Here is a 25,186-nt window from a genome sequence, read left to right on the forward strand (position 1 = left end):
CCCTGTGGAGAGGTGCAGGTCAGATGGCCCCACTCCACCCCTTTCTTCTTCCTGGCCTCTGGCCTTCACTGAGTTACGGGCTCGAATTCCTATTCAGAATTCTTCTGAACTCTGCGGGTCAAAAGTATGTTACTCGAAGTTCAAGAAGTTTCCCTGAACTAGAGAGACTTTGCAGGAGATGGGGTGGGAAGGGCAGAGGAGAAAGACGCTGGAGAAGCGGTGTGGGAGTAGACCGCGTTTGAAGGTGCCCATTTTGGGGCACCCCTCCTCTCCCGTCTGGGAGCGTCTGGCCTCAGCCCCGCTGGGAGTGCTGGCCTCCAAAGGGTGTGGTGTGCGGTGAGGAGGGAGTTAGTTCTTCCCGTTTGGGTAAATAATTTCCTTCTTAGCTTGAAAAGACTCCCTCCTCCTCGCTCAGAAAAAGGATTAATTTTCTGGAGGAAGAAATTATTGTTCATGGAGACAAAACGAACAAACCGGCGTGCGTCTGATGAGTGAATTTAATTTTCAAGTTGCACAAAAGACAGAGGAAGAGCCAGAAGCAAGAACTATTCGATTGTGAAAGTCCATTTGGGGGGATATCAGCTACTCAAAGAGCAAGGAGTTTTCTTATAAAGGATAAAACATTTTCCAGAAATGTCTTGAACCTAAAGAATATTTTCGTGCCTGGTCACAGTGTCATCCTTTTTGTATTAACCATGAACATGGAGAGTAACTACAGTTCAAAAACAAGTTCTTTGAGTCACTAATATGATCTCTTTGCCCACTGGCTTTTTGAACAAACAGAGCATCTCTTTGTGATAGGCATTATTTTAGGTGCTACGGAAACAAAAAATTAAGTGTCAGGATCATCACAATGTAAGGAGCAGCCTGATTTATCCAGCACCTATTATGCAGATGCTTTAAAATCTCACAACTGTACAAAAAAGCTGACAGTATCATCGCGGTGTTGCAGATGTGTGTATCAGGTCTGGGTTTGGAGAAGTAACTTGCTTATTAACCCACTGCCTGTCCCTGGCAGGGCCGGATTCAAATCCACACTTTGAATCCACATCTGCTACAAGATCTTACATAGTTTGCTATCCTGTGGTTAAAAAATTGTTTCTCAATAAGAAGCAAATTAATTCATATTCTGGTATATATTTCTGAATATTCAAAGCAGAGTTTTGATGCAACTTCTAATTGATTGCTTCTTCTATGTTGTATTTTTGTCTAAAGAGTAATTGGTTCACATGAAAATGATAAATAATTGATGGAACAGAGCTAAAGGTAAAGCAGTTTATAAACTCAGCATAAAAGTTTGTCCTGCATGATTTTCTCTGACCCTTTCTTGAACACCTTTATCCTCAGAACTGCTTGGCTGTACTGAGGACATATGACCATAAGGAGAGGGTGAAAGAATCATATAATTCCATTCTTTTCTTGTACAATACGTATGTATGGAAGGCAAAGGTTCTCGCTAACCTCTGTTTATAGTAATTGTTTTTAAAATTCCCTTGGTTATAAGAACACTAGAGCTACATAACTTTCATTAGTTTATTCTCTTACATTAATACTTAAAAACTCCATTTACATTCAGAAATATGACTTCTGAAAATTAGCTACCATTTTAATGGAAAGCAAAAATGGAACTTTTTTTTTAATGAATGTTAAGACTATTGAAAGATGACTCTTTTCCCTGAATCAGTACCGTATTTTAAGTTAATATGAAATATAAGTTACTTATATGGAGAAACGTGATTTCTATAGAAGAAGTTGGTTACTGTGTAATGTTATGAAGATATTTTGACTAGAGGGAAAATCCGTGTTTTAAGAGGTTCGCTGGAAGGGCATTTTAATTATTAACACTGAGCTACTCCAGACAGGTTTAATACCTGACTTAAAATTCACACATCTTTTCTTAGTTATCCATTAATGTCAACGTTTTAAAACGCTACACATCACAGCCATCCCAGACAACAATACCAAACTAAAGTGTGTTATTTTTTGTTTCAATCATTTATGTGTTTAGTGATTCAAAAAAACTTGATATATATTCAGAATTAATATGGAATTATCAAAATTATCTGTATTTTCCTGGAGGGCTGCTTGGCTTTTGCAAGCACAGGACGCTGGGTCAAGGGACATGTGGAACCTGAATTCCAGTGTACGTTTCACTTGGCCAGTCTTATGTCTTGGAGAGAGGCTGAGCCAGCCCAGAGTTTCAGGCAACTTTTACCAGTCAGGCTCAATCACAAAAAGCTGTTTTTTCCCAGTTTACATAAATGTGCATGTAGGTTAATGGCAACCTTGATTCTAATAAAACTAAAAATGGTAAGGTCTTGAGCCTTAGTTTCTTAAAGATGTGTGTGTGTGTGCGTGTGTGCATGCACACGTGTGTGTTTAAGGGGATATGGCAGGAGGAGAGGGGCAACTTTATACAAAAGGAAATTTTAAAAGTCTTAATGAATAGAATTATATTATTACTTTTGAGTTACTTCTCATATTTCATTTTATTTTTCAGAAGAGGACTGTCAGAAGGATCTAGAAAGCACAGTTTTGCTGTGAAAAGCAAAGATCTCTTACCTACGCATTTTACAAGAAATGTGCAGAAAGCCATTGATAAATATGCCTGGTAAGAATGAATCTGTTAAGTGCCTCTGATTGCAAAACTCAAACATGTCCCCAGCAAATGTGGGAAATAGGATCAGTGATGGGCCACAAATTTCTAAACATGAAAAAGTGATTTAATTTTTAGCCTAGTGAAATGTTACACTGCATAAATGTTTTTAAATCTATGTTTTAAATACTATGAAATGAAGAAATATATGTAAAGAAAAAGAAGTCCACCCAGAGATAGTAGATTTTATGACGTAACTAGTATAACCTCTTCCCAGGAAATGCCATTGGTGTCCCTTGTTTTGTTTCTGCAGTGAATCCGTGTCGTCATTTACATCAAGTGGAAGCCCCGCGCCCACAGAAGCCCACAGCTCTCGGTCTGGGTCTGGGGCGCAGAGTTCTACCACTGGCCTATCTACTGAGAGGAGCTCTGTTTGGTCCTGGAGAGATGATGTATGTGTTGGAATATTCTGGATAATCCCATGATTACTATTTATCGTGAAGAACAGCTTTATGTTTTGAACATCTTAACAGCTTTACTAGCATCACCTGTCACACACATACATGTACACACATATAAACACATTTCCATGGCACAAGTAAAAACTTAAAACTACAGAAAATATATGGAAAAATAAAAATCACTCAAAATCTCCCAACCCCGATCTTAGCTGCCGGTGGTGTCAGGGTTCCACCTCCCTCCCCACCCCTCACTGTGTTATATGTGATTTCTCCTATGCTGTCTGGGGCTGGAAATTCAGGGCAGGCTCTAACAATTAGCAACTCGAATAAGAGAGAAATTTTGGTCAATTAAAAGGTAAAAAAAAATCACCATAATCAGGGATTTTCCCTAATATTCTCAGTTGGACATTTTCCTGGCTCCTTCCGACCCTAGTGGAAGCCGTGACCTGTGGCCTGTTTTTGTGCTCTTTGTGGGTGGGATCCTTAGCTGGGTGAACTTTCCTGCTACAGCTCTAGCTTTTGCTGGGCACTCTGTCCCTGAGAATAGGGGGTACGGGGCACAACCTTTGAGATGCCCCAGGGGCTGTGGAAGAGCCCCCACTGTGGCATTTGGGGTGCTTTTTCCTTATTTGTGTCCTGGTTCCCTTTGCTCTCTTTAAAAGCTATTCTCCACTCCTCACCATGCAGGGGTGGTTTGACTCAAAGCGGTGGGAGGGAGAGGGGCACGCAGGGGACTGGGGGTGGGTGGGCTCTGCCTCTCAGGCACGGGGCTCCCTCACCCGTGATGACAGCGCCGACCCCACGCCCACCCTGCCACCCCTCATGGTTTCCTCAGAAGTCTGCTCCAGGGAAGGGGGCTATGAACCACTGCTCCAGGCCGCCCACATTCCAGGATGGTTAGTATTCACTTTCATGGAATTATCCAGAGGGAGTCTATGACTTCCATTTATAGAATTCAAATTACTCCAGAACCTACAACTGTTGTTCATTTAAAATTGTTTATCATCTTCTTTTTGATTCCTAAAATGTGCAACAGCAATGAAATGCACTGGAGAGAAAACGGAGTAGGCCCTCTTCCCTGCCCTGGGCACCTAGTCCCCACCTGTGAGGCAAATATGATGATTAGTTTTCTCCCTATTTGCATTTTAAAAGAGATAATTCAACTGCCCTGCCATCTGAGAACGTAGGTTATCAATTTGAGGGAAGAAGTAACACAAAAAAGACTGGGTAGCCTTCTGTGAAAATCAGCCTGAACGACCATTTTGGATCAGGGATGAGTACCAGCTAAGCAGGCACTCCGCCACTCGGAGTTGTGGGTCAGATTTCAGGTTCACGTCCCCCTGGAAGAAAATATAACCCGGGCTCTTGCCCCGGAGGTCGCCTCGCCGTTCTGAGTTACTGCTGGGAGCAGGCAGGAAGGCTGAAGGCGTTTCTCAGTCCAAGGAAAATGAATACACTGGCCTCACCTAACAGCCACACCGCTTAGGATAACAGGATTGTTTTTTTGTTTTTTATATTTTGTTTTTTGGTTTTCCCTTCTTCTTTGATTAAGAGAAGGTGAATGGCTCTTTCTGAAAAAGTAATTTTCCTCTTCAGCAGTATCATCATCAGAAAAAAAACAAACCAGCTTGTATTTTGCAGATATGTTTAGGTGTGTCATGCACAACTACAAGGGGGATATGTCTGTGTGTGTGTATAGATATATAGGTGTGTGTGTGTCTAAGTATATTAATGTCTGTGTCAATATGTGTACCTCTGCCTATATCTGTAGCTATGTAAAATGCCAAATAAATCTCATAATTCACAAGGTAGACATTATCTCTACTTAACAGTTAGAGAAACAGTCTCAGAATGGGATGCAATTTATTAGAAGAGTAAAAACTGGAGCATCGTTATGTCTGACTGCAAAGTCCACATTCTTTTTATCATCTGACATTCATGCCTACAAATTATGTACCTTAAACATGTACACATCGATTATAAAGCCCATGTTTTTACAACTTTTAGTCTACTAACTGTGCACTTCTGTTTTAGGAGTTTGACAGAGCCAATGCACGGAAAGTTCAGCAGTTATTCTGGGAAGTAGAGGAAATATTATTCGAAGGGAAAGTAAGCCATCAGACTCAGAATCTACTGGCTGAATGCAGTGAGTGGACGAGAAGATCTCTCCATCTGAGGTAGGGAGCTGGTTCATAGGAATTCTCCGCAATGGGTTTTGGACCTGCCCAGTCCCAACCTGCCTAACACAATCCTTTTTTTTTTTACTGAAAGTAATCACCCAGTCAAAATATGTATCCAGACCACATGCCCTTTACTGAGAAATCATGTCCTTTGAAATGGTGTCTCAGGAAATATTGAGACATTCCTATACTCAAGTACATTTTAATCTGTGAGAAAAAAATCTAGCTCATCCCCAGAGAGGCATTACATGCGAAACAAATGCAGAAGTGGCAGACATTACCCTTTACCCTCCCATCTACCAGGTTGTGAGCAGCACGTGTCTGTCCTGTGCACCAAGAACAGTGCTCAGGGTGGACCAGGGGAGGGACTGAGTATTTATTTGCAGAATGATTGGAGAGATGATCTAACCATGTCCCTAAGATCCCTTCTGTAGGAAAGATCATTTATCTTTTAACATCAAAGATGGAGAATATAAACTGGGTATGAAGGGGAGGGTTTCCTCCTTCAGATACTCAGCCAAACCTACTTGGGAGAAAAATCCATTCCAGTTCTCTGAAGTTCCTCCTTATTATATCTAGAACAAGTTGGAATACTCATACAAATAATGATTTCCTTGTGACCTCACTAGGTAACTAAAAAAAATCTTGACTAAGTAATTCTCCGTAAGCCCTCGTCTTAGAGAGTATAATCTGCCCACTAGCTACTAATGTGGACGCTGCCTTTTCTAGGCATGGTGCACCTACCAAAAGCCAGGGGCTCAGACCTGCTCCTGTCCCTGTTGTCTTCCACAGTTAAGATAAAAATGGAAGAGGGGAAGGTGGAAAAGGTTGCAAGGAACATAAGCCAAGTATGTATATGTGTGTGGTTCTACTCATTACGTGGATACTAGTTAGCACTGCTGGAGGGCTTCTGTGTCCCCAGCTTTACCCTGGTTGTCCAGTTCTGACAGACAGTCATCTCAAAGCCACTCACCAGTCCTACAAGATGACTATTATTACTGTGTCTTGCTGACAAGGAGTGAACAGATGACATCAGTGGCTCTGAGCACGTCGCCTCGAATCTCTCCCATCAGTGAAAACAGGCTGTCCTGCCCCTCCAAGGCTGGGCTCTCTCTGTGACGCCGCTGGGCTTCTCATGGTGCCTGCTCACTTCATACACACGCCTTCAATGTATGACTGGACCCAGCTTTTAAAATGGCGAAACTTCTTTCCGCTTCCCCCTCAAATATTTTAGTAGCTTCCTTTTTTGTTTGTTTTCCTGCTTTTTTTTTTTTTTTTTTTTTTACCTTGCAGAGTATTAGGAAAACAGCTCATCCGGTCAGCTGATGAAGGGTTCCAACATTTCCAGGGCAGCGAGCCTGGTTCTACAGTCCAGAAACCCTTCGTTGGTGCCTGTGAACACAACAGCAACATTAGAGAGTACGTTCCAATGTGTTACTTTTGCGAAGTATTTTTAATCTTACCTTAATTATACTTTTTTATGTAAGTCTGTCTCAGCCATGAGCCTTGGCCCCACCGTGTTGGAGGTTTAGATTCCAGTGAAGGGCAAGTACAGAGCATTTCTTTCACCGGATGCTTCTCATTCTAAATTGATGATGATGATGATGATGATGATGATGATGATGATGGTGATGAATGTGTGCAACACAGGTATCACGGGAGCTTTTTTAAACTCTTGTATTGAAGACTCTGTGTGAATCAAAACTTGCCTCACCGGATAGCTCCCCAGCGCCAGGGCAGTAGCCGCGGCTCAGGAGTGAAGCTCTGTCCTGTGCTCTTTTGCTCACTCTCAGACCTGATAAATCCCCTCCATGCCGGTCTCACGTATAGGACTGTATCATGACGTCCTTCCATTACAGCAAAGAGGATACAAACTCAGGATCATTTAGGCTTTTAAGAAGCCCCTTAACATTTCTAATGATGCCTGTGTTAAGTGTTGCTTGTAAGGATATAATGTAATATGCAAGGATTTTTCTCTTTGGAATTCTGTACTGCATGAATAATTTAAAGACCCACCCTGATCATGCAGACCTTGTATCCTCCGCGTTCCAGACGCTCTCACAGACAATCTGCTTTTGCCCCAGGTTGTGCATCTCTGGCTCGCAGATACACCCGGCGGTTCCCTCAGCCCCTGCCCGGCCAGGCCCCGACTCCACAGGAGCAGCCGATGGAACGGCACGGTCGCCCCTGGAAGAAGAGGTTTATGATGTGGATGGGAAGATTGAAGAATATTTTGCTTTTGACAGAGAAGAAGAGTAAACAGAATTTTATTTGACTGTGACTTAACAGTGTCATTAGAGTACCTGATTGGGCATTTATCTTGATTACATGCTCACTTAGAGTTCTGTGTGTTTTTTACTTACCCCAAGGGTTTTCCATTCTTAAGGTGTAGTGTACCGCCAAAGCTTTTAGATTCCTAGCAGGATGTGTTACACTAGGGCTGGGCTTCCCATAATATGGCAAGAATCGTGTTCCACTTACTGGTAAAAGTGGACAAGGCTATTACGGCCCTGGGGGCTCCAGTGGCCCTGACCAGGTATTTATTTGGTCAGTAAATGAAAGTTACAAATATTGTATAATAAATATTTGCCTTGGTATTGAATATGGGTACATAAAAAAATAACAATGTGCTGTTTAAAAGAGAATGTTCTATTTATATATGCATACTGTACATATATACATGCATGTTTGAAGGATGAGTTGATAGATAGCATTATTTTAACTTTAACCATTGATACTTTTAGTAATTTCAGTGGGTTTTGTCCTTAGTGACGATGAATGTCTTGAACAAAAACCAGCTCCACATCGCAGGGCTCGGCGTAAACACGGACTTCCTCCCATTTCCCCACATGACTGCGTCAAAGATGCCGTGGCTGCAGAGGTGTTTGATCACGTCTGGACAAATGTGGTAGAAATATTGCGAAAGTTGATTAGAAAAAACTGGGAAGTTACTCTCTCAGGTACTTACTTGTAGAATTTGGCCTAAATGAAGAGAAAAAAAGGCCCTCATTTCTTGGTTTTGTGCCCCACCCAGCTGGCCACAGCTAGGACGTGGTTGGGGGGAGGGGGGAGGGGGGTTTTCTGCTTTTTTTCACAAGGATCTGTGCTCACTTCAGAAAGGACATTATTGTTTTTTCAGTCTTAAAAATAATATATATATGCACTCTGAGGAAAAAACAGAACTACACAAGAATGCAGAAGTCACATTTTTTTACTGTGGCAATAAAAAAATTTACCTAACTAACCTCTAGCAATAGGATATTAGCGTGTAACATTTCATGACATTATTTGTAATTATAATGTAAACATAGCTTTTTCTCACTTCATTTAACTTTACGAAATATTCTCTAAACTAATTGAAATTGAAAAGTGACAAATCATAGAAATGTCAGCGTTGGACATTAATGGCTAGTATTATATAATCAATTTGTGCAGTAGGGTACTAATTAATTTAAATATTAATCTTTTTCCAACCAACAGATTAGTTGGGATATTATAAAATACCAAGAATCTTAATTACTCCAGTGTTTATAACCTACCAGTAAAATGATAAACATTTCATTACCTGCAGGTGGAAAGTGTCCCACCAGCCAATTGCTCTGTGGGGTCTCCGCTCTCTGTAGCAAGGCTCAGGGGCCATGGCAGACTCATGATGACGCAAGAACACGCTCTCTTTGAACAGTGAATTCTAAGTACATGTATTAGATGTTTCTTAATAACATTGATTTCTCTGTTGACATAGAAGGAAAAAAACAGAAAGAAAAGCTGAAGGCAGCTGAGAACAAATCTCCACATGTCCTCGTGCCCCGTATTAACCCAGATGTGCCAAGCGTTCCTCCATCCAGAAGTTCTGAGACTCGGAGCATATCCCTGGCTTCTCATCTCAACCCACCTCAGGTAGATGCTTTTCCCCTGGTCTCTGTCTCTCCTCATCTGCTTCTCCGGCCTCACTTCGTCAGACTGCCATTCTATTCAATCCTGCTATCAAGATATTTGGGTCTGTCAGTAAGACTAAAATTTACAAATAATGATTTCATGGAGTTTAAAAGAATCATCATATTCTTTACTAGAGTAGGGATACTCAGGCTTGAGACTGTCCACTTACTTTCAGTTGTAGAGCTGTTGCCACATTTTTAAGGACACAAAATGCCATCCCCTAATATTTTAGCCAGTCTGAAGGCTGCCAGCATTCTTCTTTGCTCCTACGTGGAAAGGAGGCAGTCAATGAATATTTGTTGGCTTCATTCAGCATTTATTGAGCTTGTACTAAGTGCACTGTATCAGGTGTTTTGAGGAGCTAGACAGATGAACAAAGCATAGTTTCTGACCTAGTAAAACAAAGTGTAACACAAGTCAGATGCCATGTGTTCACTGTGTGAGCAATGTGCAGAAAAGTGGTCATGGGGAGAATAAAAGAGAGAATGACTTAGGCTGCTTGAAGTCTGAGGCTTGGTCTTTTAGCTTGGAGGTAAAATTTGAGCAGAAACATGAATAAATGAGTAGGGTGTTCATAGGTTGAAGTCTGTGAACTTCACACACATATAGGGTGTCATTTCAGGCTATCAGAGCCATGGTGGGATGAAAGAGGGGCACATTTGGGGAACAGTGCTGGGACTGAGGGCTAGGGGGAGGGTACGGGGAACAGCAGAGGCACGGCTGTTTAAGACCAGGGCATTTGGAATGAGGAGGCCTTTTAGGGGAAGTATCTCGGTCATGCTGTTCAATTTTTCTAAACTTTTGTTTCTCATCTACAGAATGATAATAATGTATTGTCTAAGGGATTGTTATGAAGATAAAATCATGTAAATTTGTGAGAGCTCTTAACGCAGGACCTAGTGTATACTAGGCACTCAGTAAGTTTTTCTTGAATTGTGTCTTTATCCAAAGACCTAATGGAAGGTGAGGTGGAAAGCACAAGCTTGTTCGTGGTTGTGAAGGGGTTTGGCTTTTACATTCTGCATAGTTCCTCTTGTGTGGGGGAGCAGAGACAAAGGATAAGGCAGGATTCAGGGTCTTGACTTACACATGGTATAACTGGAGAAGTTAAGTCATGCCGAACTACACTATACACACACACACACATGCACACACACGAGGAGGCAATATAGTAGACGGTAGAGTGGATGAGATTGAGCTTTGACTATAGACCACAAGTTTGGGGCCTGACATCACAATTTAGTAGCACTGTGATCATGAATCTGTCCCTCTCTCTCAAAACCTCGTTTCATTGTCTGTGGGATCTATGAGGTAGGAAGCTCTGAGAATTAAACAGATCTTCTTTGTTTTTGCTGTTCAAAAGAAATTGGAATTGCTATCCACTTATTATATTTTCTGGTCTCTTAAACTGCTCTGGCAGGTCCAAAGTATTTCCTACTTTGTATATTAAAACATGTATCGTGAAATCACACAAAAGTGAACAGTTGATGGCAACACAGAAAAGAACCTTTAAGTCTCAGGCAATACAAGTAATCTTGAGAAATAAGGACATTTTAAAATCTAAGGAGACTTTTTTAGAGATTTTGTTTTTATAGCTTTTAATTTTTTATGGCTATTTTGTTGTAACATTTGGATAAATGTTAAAATGAATTGACAACAAAGCTAAATGTAAAAATAAAATGAAATATGAATAGAGGCTTTGGGAATAGTCAAATCATTCTAGTGGAAATTGCAGCTTAATAAAAGTCTTAATTTATTCCTCTAGCATTTCTTTTTATATATCTTCAACATAGGGAAAATGTGATATGATTGCTACATCTGTTCTCGAACTAGAATAGAATTCTAGTTTCCTGTCTGCCTGAATCTAAATATTACTTTAAATCCCAGTTGGAGACATTATGGGGCCAAACAGTGAATTAATCATTTAGCCTTGACTTTATGCTTTCACTAATATTATCTAATTTAGTCCTCACAGTAACTCTGTTACTGTGGGTATCTTTATCCATAACTTAAAGATTAGGAAATTAAAACTCCAAAGTAATTTCCAAGATCACCAAGCAGGAAGCGGTAAGAACTGGGATTCAATTTAAGCTTTCGGGATCTGGTACCCGGGCTAGCAGGGGCTGGCTGGCAGCGGAGACCCACTGGTACCAGCCCGCGAGAATTAAGTGATTCTTTGTTCATTCTTGTCTCACATCTTTATAAAATGTAGTCTCTTTATTAAATTTTCCTGATGAGCCACTCTGACCACGCCAGTTGTTTCCTGATGACTCCTGATAGGCATCGGTAGTTGGCGTGGCACTGGATACATTTTAATTTTTACTGTTTCTCCTTGTCTCAGATTCATCGCTTCTCCAACAACTTTTATAGTGATTTGAATAGTGTGATGACAATTCAAGCAAAGCCGCTCCAGCAGAGACCGACCTATTTTGCAGACAGAACACAGTACGTATAAGCAGTCACTACACAGCCTCTTCCCTGTGCTGCACACACTTGAGCACCGCAGACGACAGAGGACATGAGGTCCTGGGAAGCCCACGTGATCCCAAGCACAGCCGGGAGGGTGCGGTCAGTGTGTAAGAACGAAACGCTGTTCTAATGTCAACCCCAAGACGATTCCTATTAGGTCAGGGCAGAGAAGAAGAGGGAGTGCAGCTGTGAGTCACTAACCTTCTGGGCTATGGAGTGTGGTGTCCAACAGTGAGAAACACAGATCTTTCTTCCCTGTGGATGTTTCTTCATGGAAACTGAAGTTGAATTGGAAATGACAGTCTGTCCATTTATTCAACAAATACTTAGGAGGACCCTCTACATGCCAGGCACTGTTCTAGACATATGCCCCTTGTTCTCCCTGTGCTCCCATCAGAGTAATTACCTGGACTTCCCTCCCCCAGGAATGAGCACGAGGACAAAGCCCTGGGGGTCGGGGCCGGTGCTCTTTGCCTGGCCCGGCACCGGTTGGGACGCGTCTCAGACACCCGCGGATTTCAGACTTCCACAAAGAAGACGCCAGCACACAGAAGACTGCCTTCCCTTACTGCAGAGTCACAGAGAATGAAAACCCCCTGTGTGTACAGTGATGAAGTCCTTCGGGGATCAAAACTGTGAGTCGTTTCCTTCATGGTAGGCAGAGGGGACAGAGACGCCGGTCTATGAGGGCTGAGGGGTTGTTCTGGACAACGCATTCTCTGGTGGATTCTGTGCACACTTTTCTATGTAGTTCATTAATTTGTGCCACTAGCATGCTTAGCTGGACGCTAGAATATAAAAGTCGGGCACAGGCAGCTAGGAGAACTGAAACTCCAGTACTGAGGTGGTCTTGAATGTGTTTTAGTGACCTCATCTGTAAAACTAATAATTACTTAATACTCCTAAATTACATAACTAATACCTCCTTATTGCGGGGTTTAAATAAATTCATGTACATAAAATGCCATAAAGCCAAAAGGGATATATACCTTTTAGTTTTTATTTATTTCTAAGGATGTGTTTGGCTCTATGGAAGGAGTTTCAGAGAGTTTCAGAAAAGTGTTTGACCTTAGGGATTGGCACCAAAGCATTGCCTTCCTAGGGGCTTCGTGGTAAGGACTGTCCCTGTCTGTCTTTGCGCCCGGGTGCTCAGTCATGTGTTGTGTTTACAGGCAAGCCAGCCTCGACCACGTGTGCTCCCCAACACTTCAGGCCTCACGGAGCAGGTTACCCCCAATAGGCTCAGAGATGGGTGAGCCAAGTGTGGCAGTTCCCGGACCTCGCCCTCTTTCTGTAAGACAGATGTCATTATATTTAAGTGCACCATTTAGACAGTCTATTGGAAAACAAACAAAATATAAATTTGGCACTTCCAAATGAACTCAGTAACATAAGATGTCTCCACAATCTGTTTCCTGAAAGTAAATGGTTTGTAAGAATTTATAGGAGGTTAGTTCACTGTTTTGTGAAAAAAGAAAACATGGCTTGAACTAAATCAGAAAGTCAAGGTGTCAAGGCTGATGGTCAGGATGGTATAATTAGGTCCATCAGAAGACAGGTAGATCTATGTTTGAATCCTGCCACACAAACTCTCTCTATGATTTGGTACAAGTTAATCTCCCTGAGCCTTAATTTTCTCATTCATAAAAGAGCAATAATGATTCCTACCTCAAAGAATGGTTATAAGGATTAAATGAAGTTGTAGGTGTTAAATAATACCTAACATAAATTGAGAGCTCAGTAAAATATACCAGCCATTTTTATCTGCTCTCATTTTTATAGCTCATCTGTACCATGTTCATTGCAAGGTAGAGGCAGTATGTTCTTCACCCCAGCTCAGCTCAGCCATGCGATGACAGCAGCTCTGGGAAACCTTGCTCATATGCCTGACCAGATTTCCCCCAGACTTGCAGTGACTCTTCACTTCACTCACTTGTCTACCTTATAACCACAGAGAGACCCCAGTTGTGGGAACATAAAGGCCCAGGAGAGAAAAACCGGCAGAGGCAATGTTTTCTCTTGCATTTCTTGTGCCTCCTTGAGCACAGCAATAGAACCTACTTGCAGAAGGCAAGAGTTTCAAAGTGTTCATGTTGAACATTTGAATATTAAAATCATAAGAGATTGGAAACAGCACATAAAAAGTCTGGTCATTCCCAAATGAGGAATTACATTCCTCTTAAAATTTAATATTAAGAATTTTAGGTGGTTGAGGTTTTTAATCCATGTTTACCTATTAGGGCACTCTACTCCATCAGGTTAAATAATAGAATTACATAATTATATTTTCATATTTGTGCTTGGTAGGTCCTATGCTCAGCAAATACCTAAATAAAAGCTTTCAAGTGGGCAAATGATTGAATGATTAAATGAGGGAATTGTTGGAGCATATATAGATTTTCTTTTGCCTTTTTAAGGACTAAGTTGATTTTAAATAAAAACCTATTATCCTTCATTTAGTACCGAGGAAGGCATCCACAAAACCAAGTGTTAAGTGCAATTCCTGACAGTTTAGAACGGTCCCCTCTTCGAGAAAGATCTCTGACCACAGAGCGGTTTTCAAGACCCAGCACAACACATACATTTCAGGTAGGTTGTCTCTACTCTAACTTTGATTTTTAAAAACATTTGAAACAATACATCTCATCCCTCATTTTTATTTTTCTCCTACCAGTCAGATACTCCTCAAAAAGGCTCCTTGACCCTGATGGAGTTTGCTGGTCACACGTGGACAGGCCAAAGTTTTCTGACAGGTCAGGGTTCTTCAAATATATATATATATAAATGATGTGATGTGTGAGGTTACAAGTTTTGGAAGGAGAATTTGAAGATTATGTACCTTGATTGGACTATTTTGGACACGTAAGAGGAAATACCAGGGGGTGTGGTCTATGTCTAGACCCCAGAAATTGCCATAAAGAGCAAAATACACATAAGCACTTACTGCTCAAACAAACACTCTACATTTGGGGTCTCACTCTTACATAAGAGAAAGATGCTGTCTTGTGAGTCTTAGGAGAAACTGATGTCTCTGCTATATATAGTTTCATGCTTTTCTTCTAAATGAAAACCTAATCTTAGTTTCCATGAAGATCCACTTGTAAAAATGCCTCATAAAATTGATACAAATACTCTATTTTATGATGCAGAGTTTTGCAGCTAAGTGCTTATTCTCAGCCGGGAATGCTACTTGAAGAATGAAGTTTCTCATCTGAATTTAGGCCAGCAATGTGTTAATTTCTCAAAACTGTTTACCAACATTTTTGTTCATGGAGGCCACAGAGCACTATTATGAGGTGTGGCAGTCTGGAATCAAGTGCTCGGTGTCCACAGGGCTTTCCTGCATGCCAGCATCCTAAGAGGGCCTCAGCCTCTCTGGGACTCAGTCCTTCCTTTATACCAAGCTGGGTGGATAAAAAATTATTGGAAAAAGTGTATGGAAAGGACCTAGCTAGGTGCCAGACATACATTATTTGCCCCAAGTTATGAATCGTTTGCATCACAGATAATCTGAAATGTAAAGGATATTTTCTGTTTTAAGGAAATACTTAATAATTTAAAAGTAAACCTAGTACAGCTTAAGCACTGGTACAACTCAGTTTTTCGTTGTTTACATAAGCCCTTCGATAGTTCTGTAGCGTATGGATGGCAAAGGTTTTTTAGCCCCTTACGATTTTCCTCTAGGTTGCTTTGACTTCTTACTGCTTTTTTCTTGTAAATTCCCCAGCAGCATTAGCTGTCATGGTCAGTGACAATAGTTCCTTATCTAAAAGGCTGCCATGCTATATTATCAGATATTCCTTTGAACATAATTGTAGATGGTCTGGGGTAAAGTGTGCATCCAAGTTTATTTATTAATAAATGACAACATACCATGTGCTCACTCTGTGCTAAAAGTTCCATGCTAAAGGCTGGCATTCACACACCAAGGGCATTTGGGTCTGAGCCCCAAGGAACATTCAGTCAAGTGGGGGGAGATGGGGCCATTAGAGTGCTGAGCAGGGCCACCTCACTGTAAATGCAGGTGAGTGACGGGGTAGAGGGACTTCCTGGAGGAGGCGTAAGCCACACGAATCAGGGTGAAGATCATATAGTATGTGAGAGAGAAAGGAGGGGAGGCTGATAAATATGACTTTGTTCGTGGCCAGTGGCCAGTGGTGCTGAAAGAGAGAACTCGGCAATTTTGATGAATTCTGTTTTGGTGATGGGATGGCAGCGTGCTAACTGGAGATGGCTAATAGTTTGCTGGTCACACAGGAGTAGACGCCAGGAGAGGGAAATGGGCTCTGAATTTATTTTAAATCTGCACTCTTTTTTCTTTTTTTCTTTGTAGATAATTATTTTTTATTGAAGGGTAGTTGACACACAGTATTACATTACATTAGTTTCAGGTGTACAACAGTGATTCAACATTTATATACATGATAATTCTAGGTACCAGCTATCACCATACCAAGTTGTTACAATATTTTGACTATATTCCTTATGCTATACATTACATCCCGGTTACTTATTCATTTTACAATTGGAAGTGTGTACTTTTTTGTTGTTGTTGTTGTGAGGGCATCTCTCATATTTATTGATCAAATGGTTGGTTGTTAACAACAATAAAATTCTGTATAGGGGAGTCAATGCTCAATGCACAATCATTAATCCACCCCAAGCCTAATTTTCGTCAGTCTCCAATCATCTTCTGAAGCATAACGAACAAGTTCTTACATGGAGAACAAATTCTTACATAGTGAATAAGTTACATGGTGAACAGTACAAGGGCAGTCATCACAGAAACTTTTGGTTTTGCTCATGCATTATGAACTATAAACAGTCAGTTCAAATATGAATACACATTTGATTTTTATACTTGATTTATATGTGGATACCACATTTCTCTCTTTATTATTTTTAATAAAATGCTGAAGTGGTAGGTAGATACAACATAAAGGTAGAAAACATAGTTTAGTGTTGTAAGAGAGCAAATGTAGATGATCAGGTGTGTGCCTGTAGACTATGTGTTAATCCAAGCTAGACAAGGGCAATAAAACATCCACATCATATGCAGAAGATTTCTCTCAGAACAGGGAGGGTGAGGTTCTAAGCCTCACCTCTGTTGATCCCCAATTTCTCACCTGATGGCCCCCCTGCGACTGTGCCTGTCTTAGGTTGTTCCTCCCTTGAGGAATCTTACCCGTCTCTGGCTAACCAGTCATCTTCCGGGGCCATACAGGGAAATGTTAAGTTGGTAAGTGAGAGAGAAGCCTTATTGTTTGAAATGGTTAGCTTTTTATTTCTTTGCATATTTATGCCCTGTGGCTTCTATACCCAGCATTTGTCTTGAGGTATCTTTACCACTTGGAGGAGTTATGATACTTGGTAAATTTGATATGAGGCACGAATTCTATTTAAGAATTCGTTGTAATTAGGAAGGAAGAAGAAAAGCTATAGAAGTAGCAGGCGGGAGAAAACATGGGAAGATTGATTATTTCTTTGACATATCTTCTTGTAGAGTAACTTCAGCATGTATAGATTTTAAGCTACTACTTAAATTGTGCACACACATTAACATAATAGGAGTATAGTTACATAACCAAAGCATACCTGTAATTACCAGCCATCTCCAGTGAAACCAAGAAAACCAGTTAGGCACCCTAGGCATTTGTGAAAACTTATCAGTGATATGATGGTTATTATCTAACTGAATTTGAATAGTTTGAGAAAAATCAGACAAATTAAAACAACCCATTCCTGGGCACTGTTCACATCCCATATGTTCTTTTAACAGTAAATAGTCTGTAGTTGTAAGATTTTGGAGCGCTACAATTTGCACTTCTCCTAATTCTTGGTTGAGTTCCAACAGTATAGATCCAGTCAAATTTGTTGTTTTACTGTATGCACAGGCCAGCTTAGATATCTCCTTCCTCATTCCCATGGCAAGTCCAGGAGCTGGTGGGATGAGTGCATCTACAGCTGTAGCAGTGCGTGGATCTTTGTTGGGGTTTTTTGATGATCATCTTCTGGCATGAGTCTTCCAGAGGGTGCAGATGTTGGAAGTTCTTTTTCATATCGTATCTTAGTTCATTTTCGGGGTAGCCAAATTAGGCTTTGATCCTCTGTATAAACACAAACAGACCCTTTGCCTACACTTTTATATGTCCTTTATATCATTGTGTAGAACTCATTAGAGGTCACCACAAAGGAACTGCCTTTTTTTTTTTTTTTTGGTATTATTAATCTACACTTACATGATGAATATTATGTCTACTAGGCTCTCCCCTATACCAGGTCTCCCCTATAAACCCCTTTACAGTCACTGTCCATCAGCATAGCAAAATGTTGTACAATCACTACTTGCCTTCTCTGTGTTGTACAGCCCTCCCCTTTCTCCCACCCCCCCATGCATGCTAATCTTAATACCCCCCTTCTTTACCCCCCCCCTTATCCCTACCTACTGACCCATCCTCCCCACTCCCTTTCCCTTTGGTACCTGTTAGTCCATTCTTGACTTCTGTGATTCTGCTGCTGTTTTGTTCCTTCAGTTTTTCCTTTGTTCTTATATTCCACAGATGAGTGAACTCATTTGGTATTTCTCTTTCTCCGCTTGGCTTGTTTCACTAAGTATATTACCCTCCAGCTCCATCCATGTTGCTGCAAATGGTAGGATTTGCCCTTTTCTTATGGCTGAGTAGTATTCCATTGTGTATATGTACCACATCTTCTTTATCCATTCATCTATCGATGGACATTTAGGTTGCTTCCAATTCTTGGCTATTGTAAATAGTGCTGCGATAAACATAGGGGTGCACTGATCTTTCTCATACTTGATTGCTGCATTCTTAGGGTAAATTCCTAGGAGTGCAATTCCTGGGTCAAATGGTAAGTCTGTTTTAAGCATTTTGATGTATGTCCATACTGCTTTCCACAATGGTTGAACTAATTTACATTCCCACCAGCAGTGTAGGAGGGTTCCCCTTTCTCCACAGCCTCGCCAACATTTGTTGTTGTCTGTCTTTTGGATGGCAGCCATCCTTACTGGTGTGAGGTGATACCTCATTGTAGTTTTAATTTGCATTTTTCTAATAATTAGCGATGTGGAGCATCTTTTCATGTGTCTGTTGGACATCTGTATTTCTTTTTTGGAGAACTGTCTATTAAGTTCCTCTGCCCATTTTTTAATTGGGTTATTTGTTTTTTGTTTGTTGAGGCGTGTGAGCTCTTTATATATTGTGGACGTCAAGCCTTTATCGGATGTGTCATTTTCAAATATATTCTCCCATACTGTAGGGATCCTTTTTGTTCTACTGATGGTGTCTTTTGCTGTACAGAAGCTTTTCAGCTTAATATAGTCCCACTTATTCATTTTTGCTGTTGTTTTCCTTGCCCGGGAAGATATGTTTAAGAAGAGGTCACTCATGTTTATGTCTAAGAGGTTTTTGCCTATGTTCTCTTCCAAGAGTTTAATGGTTTCATGACTTACATTCAGGTCTTTGATCCATTTTGAGTTTACTTTTGTATATGGGGTTAGACAATGGTCCAGTTTCATTCTCCTACATGTAGCTGTCCAGTTTTGCCAACACCATCTGTTGAAGAGACTATCATTTCGCCATTGTATGTCCAGGGCTCCTTTATCAAATATTAATTGACCATATATGTCTGGGTTAATGTCTGGATTCTCTAGTCTGTTCCATTGGTCTGTGGCTCTGTTCTTGTGCCAGTACCAAATTGTCTTGATTACTATGGCTTTATAGTAGAGCTTGAAGTTGGGGAGTGAGATCCCCCCCTACTTTATTCTTCTTTCTCAGGATTGCTTTGGCTATTCGGGGTCTTTGGTGCTTCCATATGAATTTTTGAATTATTTGTTCCAGTTCATTGAAGAATGTTGCTGGTAGTTTCATAGGGATTGCATCAAATCTGTATATTGCTTTGGGCAGGATGGCCATTTTGACGATATTAATTCTTCCTAGCCGCGAGCATGGGATGAGTTTCCATCTGTTAGTGTCCCCTTTAATTTCTCTTAAGAGTGACTTGTAGTTTTCAGAGTGTAAGTCTTTCACTTCTTTGGTTAGGTTTATTCCTAGGTATTTTATTTTTTTTGAGGCAATTGTGAATGGAGTTGTTTTCCTAATTTCTCTTTCTGTTGGTGCATTGTTAGTATATAGGAAAGCCACAGATTTCTGTGTGTTGATTTTGTATCCTGCAACTTTGCTGTATTCCGATATCAGTTCTAGTAGTTTTGGGGTGGAGTCTTTAGGGTTTTTTATGTACAGTATCATGCCATCTGCAAATAGTGACAGTTTAACTTCTTCTTTACCAATCTGGATTCCTTGTATTTCTTTGTTTTGTCTGATTGCCGTGGCTAGGACCTCCAGTACTATGTTAAATAACAGTGGGGAGAGTGGGCATCCCTGTCTAGTTCCCGATCTCAGAGGAAATGCTTTCAGCTTCTTGCTGTTCAATATAATGTTGGCTGTGGTTTTATCATAGATGGCCTTTATTATGTTGAGGTACTTGCCCTCTATTCCCATTTTGCGGAGAGTTTTTATCATGAATGGATGTTGAACTTTGTCAAATGCTTTTTCAGCATCTATGGAGATGATCATGTGGTTTTTGTCTTTCTTTTTGTTGATGTGGTGGATGATGTTGATGGACTTTCGAATGTTGTACCATCCTTGCATCCCTGGGATGAATCCCACTTGGTCATGGTGTATGATCCTTTTGATGTATTTTTGAATTCGGTTTGCTAATATTTTGTTGAGTATTTTTGCATCTATGTTCATCAGGGATATTGGTCTGTAGTTTTATTTTTTGGTGGGGTCTTTGCCTGGTTTTGGTATTAGGGTGATGTTAGCTTCATATAATGAGTTTGGGAGTATACCCTCCTCCTCTATTTTTTGGAAAACTTTAAGGAGAATGGGTATTATGTCTTCCCTGTATGTCTCATAAAATTCCGAGGTAAATCCATCTGGCCCGGGGGTTTTGTTCTTTGGTAGTTTTTTAATTACCGCTTCAATTTCGTTGCTGGTAATTGGTCTGTTTAGATTTTCTGTTTCTTTCTGGGTCAGTCTTGGAAGGTTGTATTTTTCTAGGAAGTTGTCCATTTCTCCTAGGTTTCCCAGCTTGTTAGCATATAGGTTTTCATAGTATTCTCTAATAATTCTTTGTATTTCTGTGGGGTCCGTCGTGATTTTTCCTTTCTCGTTTCTGATACTGTTGATTTGTGTTGACTCTCTTTTCCTCTTAATAAGTCTGGCTAAAGGCTTATCTATTTTGTTTATTTTCTCGAAGAACCAGCTCTTGGTTTCATTGATTTTTGCTATTGTTTTATTCTTCTCAATTTTATTTATTTCTTCTCTGATCTTTATTATGTCCCTCCTTCTGCTGACCTTAGGCCTCATCTGTTCTTCTTTTTCCAATTTCGATAATTGTGACATTAGACCATTCATTTGGGATTGTTCTTCCTTTTTTAAATATCCTTGGATTGCTATATACTTTCCTCTTAAGACTGCTTTTGCTGTGTCCCACAGAAGTTGGGGCTTAGTGTTATTGTTGTCATTTGTTTCCATATATTGCTGTATCTCCATTTTGATTTGGTCATTGATCCATTGATTATTTAGGAGCGTGTTGTTAAGCCTCCATGTGTTTGTGAGCCTCTTTGCTTTCTTTGTACAGTTTATTTCTAGTTTTATGCCTTTGTGTTCTGAAAAGTTGCTTGGTAGGATTTCAGTCTTTTGGAATTTACTGAGGCTCTTTTTGTGGCCTAGTATGTGGTCTATTGTGGAGAATGTTCCATGTGCACTTGAGAAGAATGTATATCCTGTTGCTTTTGGTTGTAGAGTTCTATAGATGTCTATTAGGTCCATCTGCTCTACTGTGTTGTTCAGTGCTTCCGTGTCCTTACTTATTTTCTGCCCAGTGGATCTATCCTTTGGGGTGAGTGGTGTGTTGAAGTCTCCTAGAATGAATGCATTGCAGTCTATTTCCCCCTTTAGTTCTGTTAGTATTTGTTTCACATATGCTGGTGCTCCTGTGTTGGGTGCATATATATTTAGAATGGTTATATCCTCTTGTTTGACTGAGCCCTTTATCATTATGTAGTGTCCTTCTTTATCTCTTGTTACTTTCTTTGTTTTGAAGTCTATTTTGTCTGATATTAGTACTGCAACCCCTGCTTTCTTCTCACTGTTGTTTGCCTGAAATATGTTTTTCCATCCCTTGACTTTTAGTCTGTACATGTCTTTGGGTTTGAGGTGCGTTTCTTGTAAGCAGCATATAGATGGGTCTTGCTTTTTTATCCATTCTGTTACTCTGTGTCTTTTGATTGGTGCATTCAGTCCATTAACATTTAGGGTGACTATTGAAAGATATGTACTTATTGCCATTGCAGGCTTTAAATTCATGGTTACCAAAGGTTCAAGGTTAGCCCATTTAGTATCTTACTGCCTAACTTAGCTCGCTTATTGAGCTGTTATATACACTGTCTGGAGATTCTTTTCTTCTCTCCCTTCTTATTCCTCCTCCTTGATTCTTCATATGTTGGGTGTTTTGTTCTGTGGTCTTTCTAGGAGTGCTCCCATCTAGAGCAGTCCCTGTGAGATGTCCTGTAGAGGTGGTTTGTGGGAAGCAAATTCCCTCAGCTTTTGTCTGGGAATTGTTTAATCCCACCGTCATATTTGAATGATAGTTGTGCTGGATACAGTGTCCTTGGTTCAGGGCCCTTCTGTTTCATTGCATTTAATATATCATGCCATTCTCTTCTGGCCTGTAGGGTTTCTGTCGAGAAGTCTGATGTTAGCCTGATGGGTTTTCCTTTATAGGTGACCTTTTTCTCTCTAGCTGCCTTTAAAACTCTCCTTGTCCTTGATGTTTGCCATTTTAATTATTATGTGTCTTGGTGTTGTCCTCCTTGGATGCTTTCTGTTGGGGGTTCTGTGTATTTCCGTGGTCTGTTCGATTATTTCCTCCCCCAGTTTGGGGAAGTTTTCTGCAATTATTTCTTCCAAGATACTTTCCATCCCTTTTCCTCTCTCTTCTTCTTCTGGGACCCCTATAATACGGATATTGTTCCTTTTGGATTGGTCACACAGTTCTCTTAATATTGTTTCATTCCTGGAGATCCTTTTGTCTCTCTCTCTTTATGTCAGCTTCTATGCGTTCCTGTTCTCTGATTTCAATTCCATCAATGGCCTCTTGCATCCTATCCATTCTGCTCATAAACCCTTCCAGAGTTTGTTTCATTTCTGCGATCTCCTTTCTGGCATCTGTGATCTCCCTCCGGACTTCATCCCATTTCTCTTGCGTATTTCTCTGCATCTCTGTCAGCATGTTTATGATTCTTATTTTGAATTCTTTGTCAGGAAGACTGGTTAGGTCTGTCTCCTTCTCTGGTGTTGTCTCTGTGATCTTTTTGTCTGCCTGTAGCTTTGCCTTTTCATGGTGATAGGAGTAGTTTGCAGAGCTGGGACGAGTGACGGCTGGAAGAACTTCCCTTCTTGTTGGTTTGTGGCCCTCCTCTCCTGGGAGAACAGCGACCTCTAGTGGCTTGTGCTGGGCCGCTGCGTGCAGACAGGGCTTCTGCTTCCTGCCCGGCTGCTATGGAGTTAATCTCCGCTGTTGCTGTGGGCGTGGCCTGGCTCGGGCAGCTGCTCCAAAGTGGTGGAGTCGCGTTGGAGCAGGAGCTGCTGGGAGGCTATTTATCTCCGTAAGGGGCCTCCCTGCTCCCTGCAGCCCAGGGGTTAGGGTGCCCAGAGATCCCTGGATTCCCTACCTCTGGATTAAGTGTCCCGCCCTGCCCTTTTAAGAAAGACTTCCAAAAAGCACCTGTCAAAACAAAACAAAAAAGACAAAAAAAAAAAAAATGGCCACTCGCTTTTCTTATGCCCTCTGTCGCCCAGCCTCCAGTGCCTGCTCACTGTTCTTGCTGCCCTGTTTTCCTAGTATCGAGCACCCTGCACTCTGGCCCGGATGGCTGGGGCTGGGTGTTCGGCAGTCCTGGGCTCCGTCTCCCTCCCGCTCTGCCTGCTCTTCTCCCGCCGGGAGCTGGGGGGAGGGGCGCTCGGCTCCCGCGGGACCGGGGCTTGTATCTTACCCCCTTCGCGAGGCGCTGGGTTCTCTCAGGTGCGGATGTGGTCTGGATGGTGTCCTGTGTCGTCTGGTCTTTTTATTCTAGGAAGAGTTGTCTTTGTTATATTTTCATAGATACATGTGGTTTTGGGAGGAGATTTCCGCTGCTCTACTCACGCCGCCATCTTGGCTACCTCCTCTCAAATCTGCACTCTTAACTAACCTTTGCTTCCAGGTCAAAAGTCCCCTGGAGCTATTAACTTATCATTTTTTCTGTGGCAAGAAAAAAAGGAGAAGCTGAGGGGGTGTCCCCAACAGTGTAAGGGCTGCTTACGGGCTTTCGGCCGCTTCTGAGTAGCAGGTTCTAGCAAACCCATCAGCTCTCGGAAGACACAGGGCAGCAGCCAGGCTTGGTGGAAGGAGAGGAGGACCTTCCTTTCCCCTGTCCCCCAAACTGGCAATTTTTGCATATGACTATTTCCTAGTTTGTGTAAAGTGACATTAAAATAACATGTTTTTCTTTTATAAATATCATCTGCACAGAATGTACAAAATAATCTTTTTGAGAGCTGGAATTTTTTTAATGTTTTAATGAGAACCACTCTTTGCTTTGGGGTTTCAGGTTCACAGTATCCATCTAAATCTTTTCAGAAGACAACTCTGAGTTCAAGAAAGAGATTCCAAGTGGCATCCTGATGTTACTTCACCAGAACTAGAGTGCTTGCTGGAGTCTTCCAAGCCTCTACACCATTTATCACTTGATACATGGAAGAACAAGTATTATACAATGTATCTGCTTGTCTGACTGACTGAGGTGTTAGACTGAGAGAAATGCAAACAAAGAACTTAATTTTGACCACTTTGCATTGCACAGCGAATACAAGTCTCACTCACCAACCTCCTATCATGGAAGCATTCCAGTAAAGGTTCTTCACGGTTTGCTCAGAAGAATCTAGTATGTGTTGCTGATCCATCATTTTATCAACTATACACAAACACACACATAACTACTTACTACATGAGAGCGTTATCATCTAGGAATATGCCATTTTGTAACTTGTGTCTTGACATATTGTTGTCTCATTGAATTATTAATTCCATCAAAACCTTAAGTTATTAACAGACCTTACTCTCTCTGTTCTTTAAAAAATAGCAAAGTCATCTTGGGTACAATATGCCAGTTTGACTAAGATTCAGATTGTTCTAGTCATCATGCTGACTTCCTTATGCCTTCTGGAAAAAGTACTTAAGTCACGAACCTCAAGGAACATCAGTGGCTAAGTGTTCCAAGCCAATTCTGTTTTACAAGTTTTCACGTTCAAATTCAGGCAGTTTATTTAAAAGCATCCCAAACTGACTGATTTTTAAAGCTGAATAGAAACAATTAAAATGTATCACCAATGGTTTCATCTTTGTCGTTTTCAATGGAAGTGTTCGTCCCTGGGAGGGAAGGCTTTGGGGCGGGGCCTCCTTAGCTCACCACAGTGTGG

General features: G+C 41.1%; 1 protein-coding gene and 1 long non-coding RNA gene across 5 annotated transcripts in view; one reads left to right on the forward strand and one right to left on the reverse strand.

The window, feature by feature from the left end:
• Window positions 1-25,105, forward strand: part of FAM149A (family with sequence similarity 149 member A) — a 45,147-nt gene extending 20,042 nt beyond the window's left edge. For all 3 annotated transcript variants that reach the window (XM_036894137.2, XM_036894140.2, XM_036894138.2), the window contains exons 2-14: window positions 2,501-2,611; window positions 2,910-3,048; window positions 5,092-5,234; window positions 6,531-6,656; window positions 7,322-7,492; window positions 8,007-8,197; window positions 8,980-9,134; window positions 11,515-11,618; window positions 12,068-12,277; window positions 12,815-12,935; window positions 14,103-14,231; window positions 14,317-14,395; window positions 24,319-25,105. In XM_036894137.2, the coding sequence (XP_036750032.2) occupies window positions 2,501-2,611; window positions 2,910-3,048; window positions 5,092-5,234; window positions 6,531-6,656; window positions 7,322-7,492; window positions 8,007-8,197; window positions 8,980-9,134; window positions 11,515-11,618; window positions 12,068-12,277; window positions 12,815-12,935; window positions 14,103-14,231; window positions 14,317-14,395; window positions 24,319-24,392 (1,753 nt within the window). In that variant the 3' untranslated portion in view covers window positions 24,393-25,105. The remainder of the gene's footprint in view (window positions 1-2,500; window positions 2,612-2,909; window positions 3,049-5,091; window positions 5,235-6,530; window positions 6,657-7,321; window positions 7,493-8,006; window positions 8,198-8,979; window positions 9,135-11,514; window positions 11,619-12,067; window positions 12,278-12,814; window positions 12,936-14,102; window positions 14,232-14,316; window positions 14,396-24,318) is intronic.
• The window catches only part of LOC118916865 (uncharacterized), a 170,810-nt gene continuing 154,467 nt past the window's right edge, over window positions 8,844-25,186 (reverse strand). For both annotated transcript variants that reach the window (XR_005026567.2, XR_008998700.1), the window contains 3 exons: window positions 9,343-9,439; window positions 9,130-9,218; window positions 8,844-8,967 (listed from right to left, as the gene is read on the reverse strand). This is a non-coding gene — a long non-coding RNA (uncharacterized LOC118916865). The remainder of the gene's footprint in view (window positions 8,968-9,129; window positions 9,219-9,342; window positions 9,440-25,186) is intronic.

This window comes from Manis pentadactyla, chromosome 7, assembly GCF_030020395.1.
Source record: "Manis pentadactyla isolate mManPen7 chromosome 7, mManPen7.hap1, whole genome shotgun sequence".
NCBI classification, from domain to species: domain Eukaryota; kingdom Metazoa; phylum Chordata; class Mammalia; order Pholidota; family Manidae; genus Manis; species Manis pentadactyla.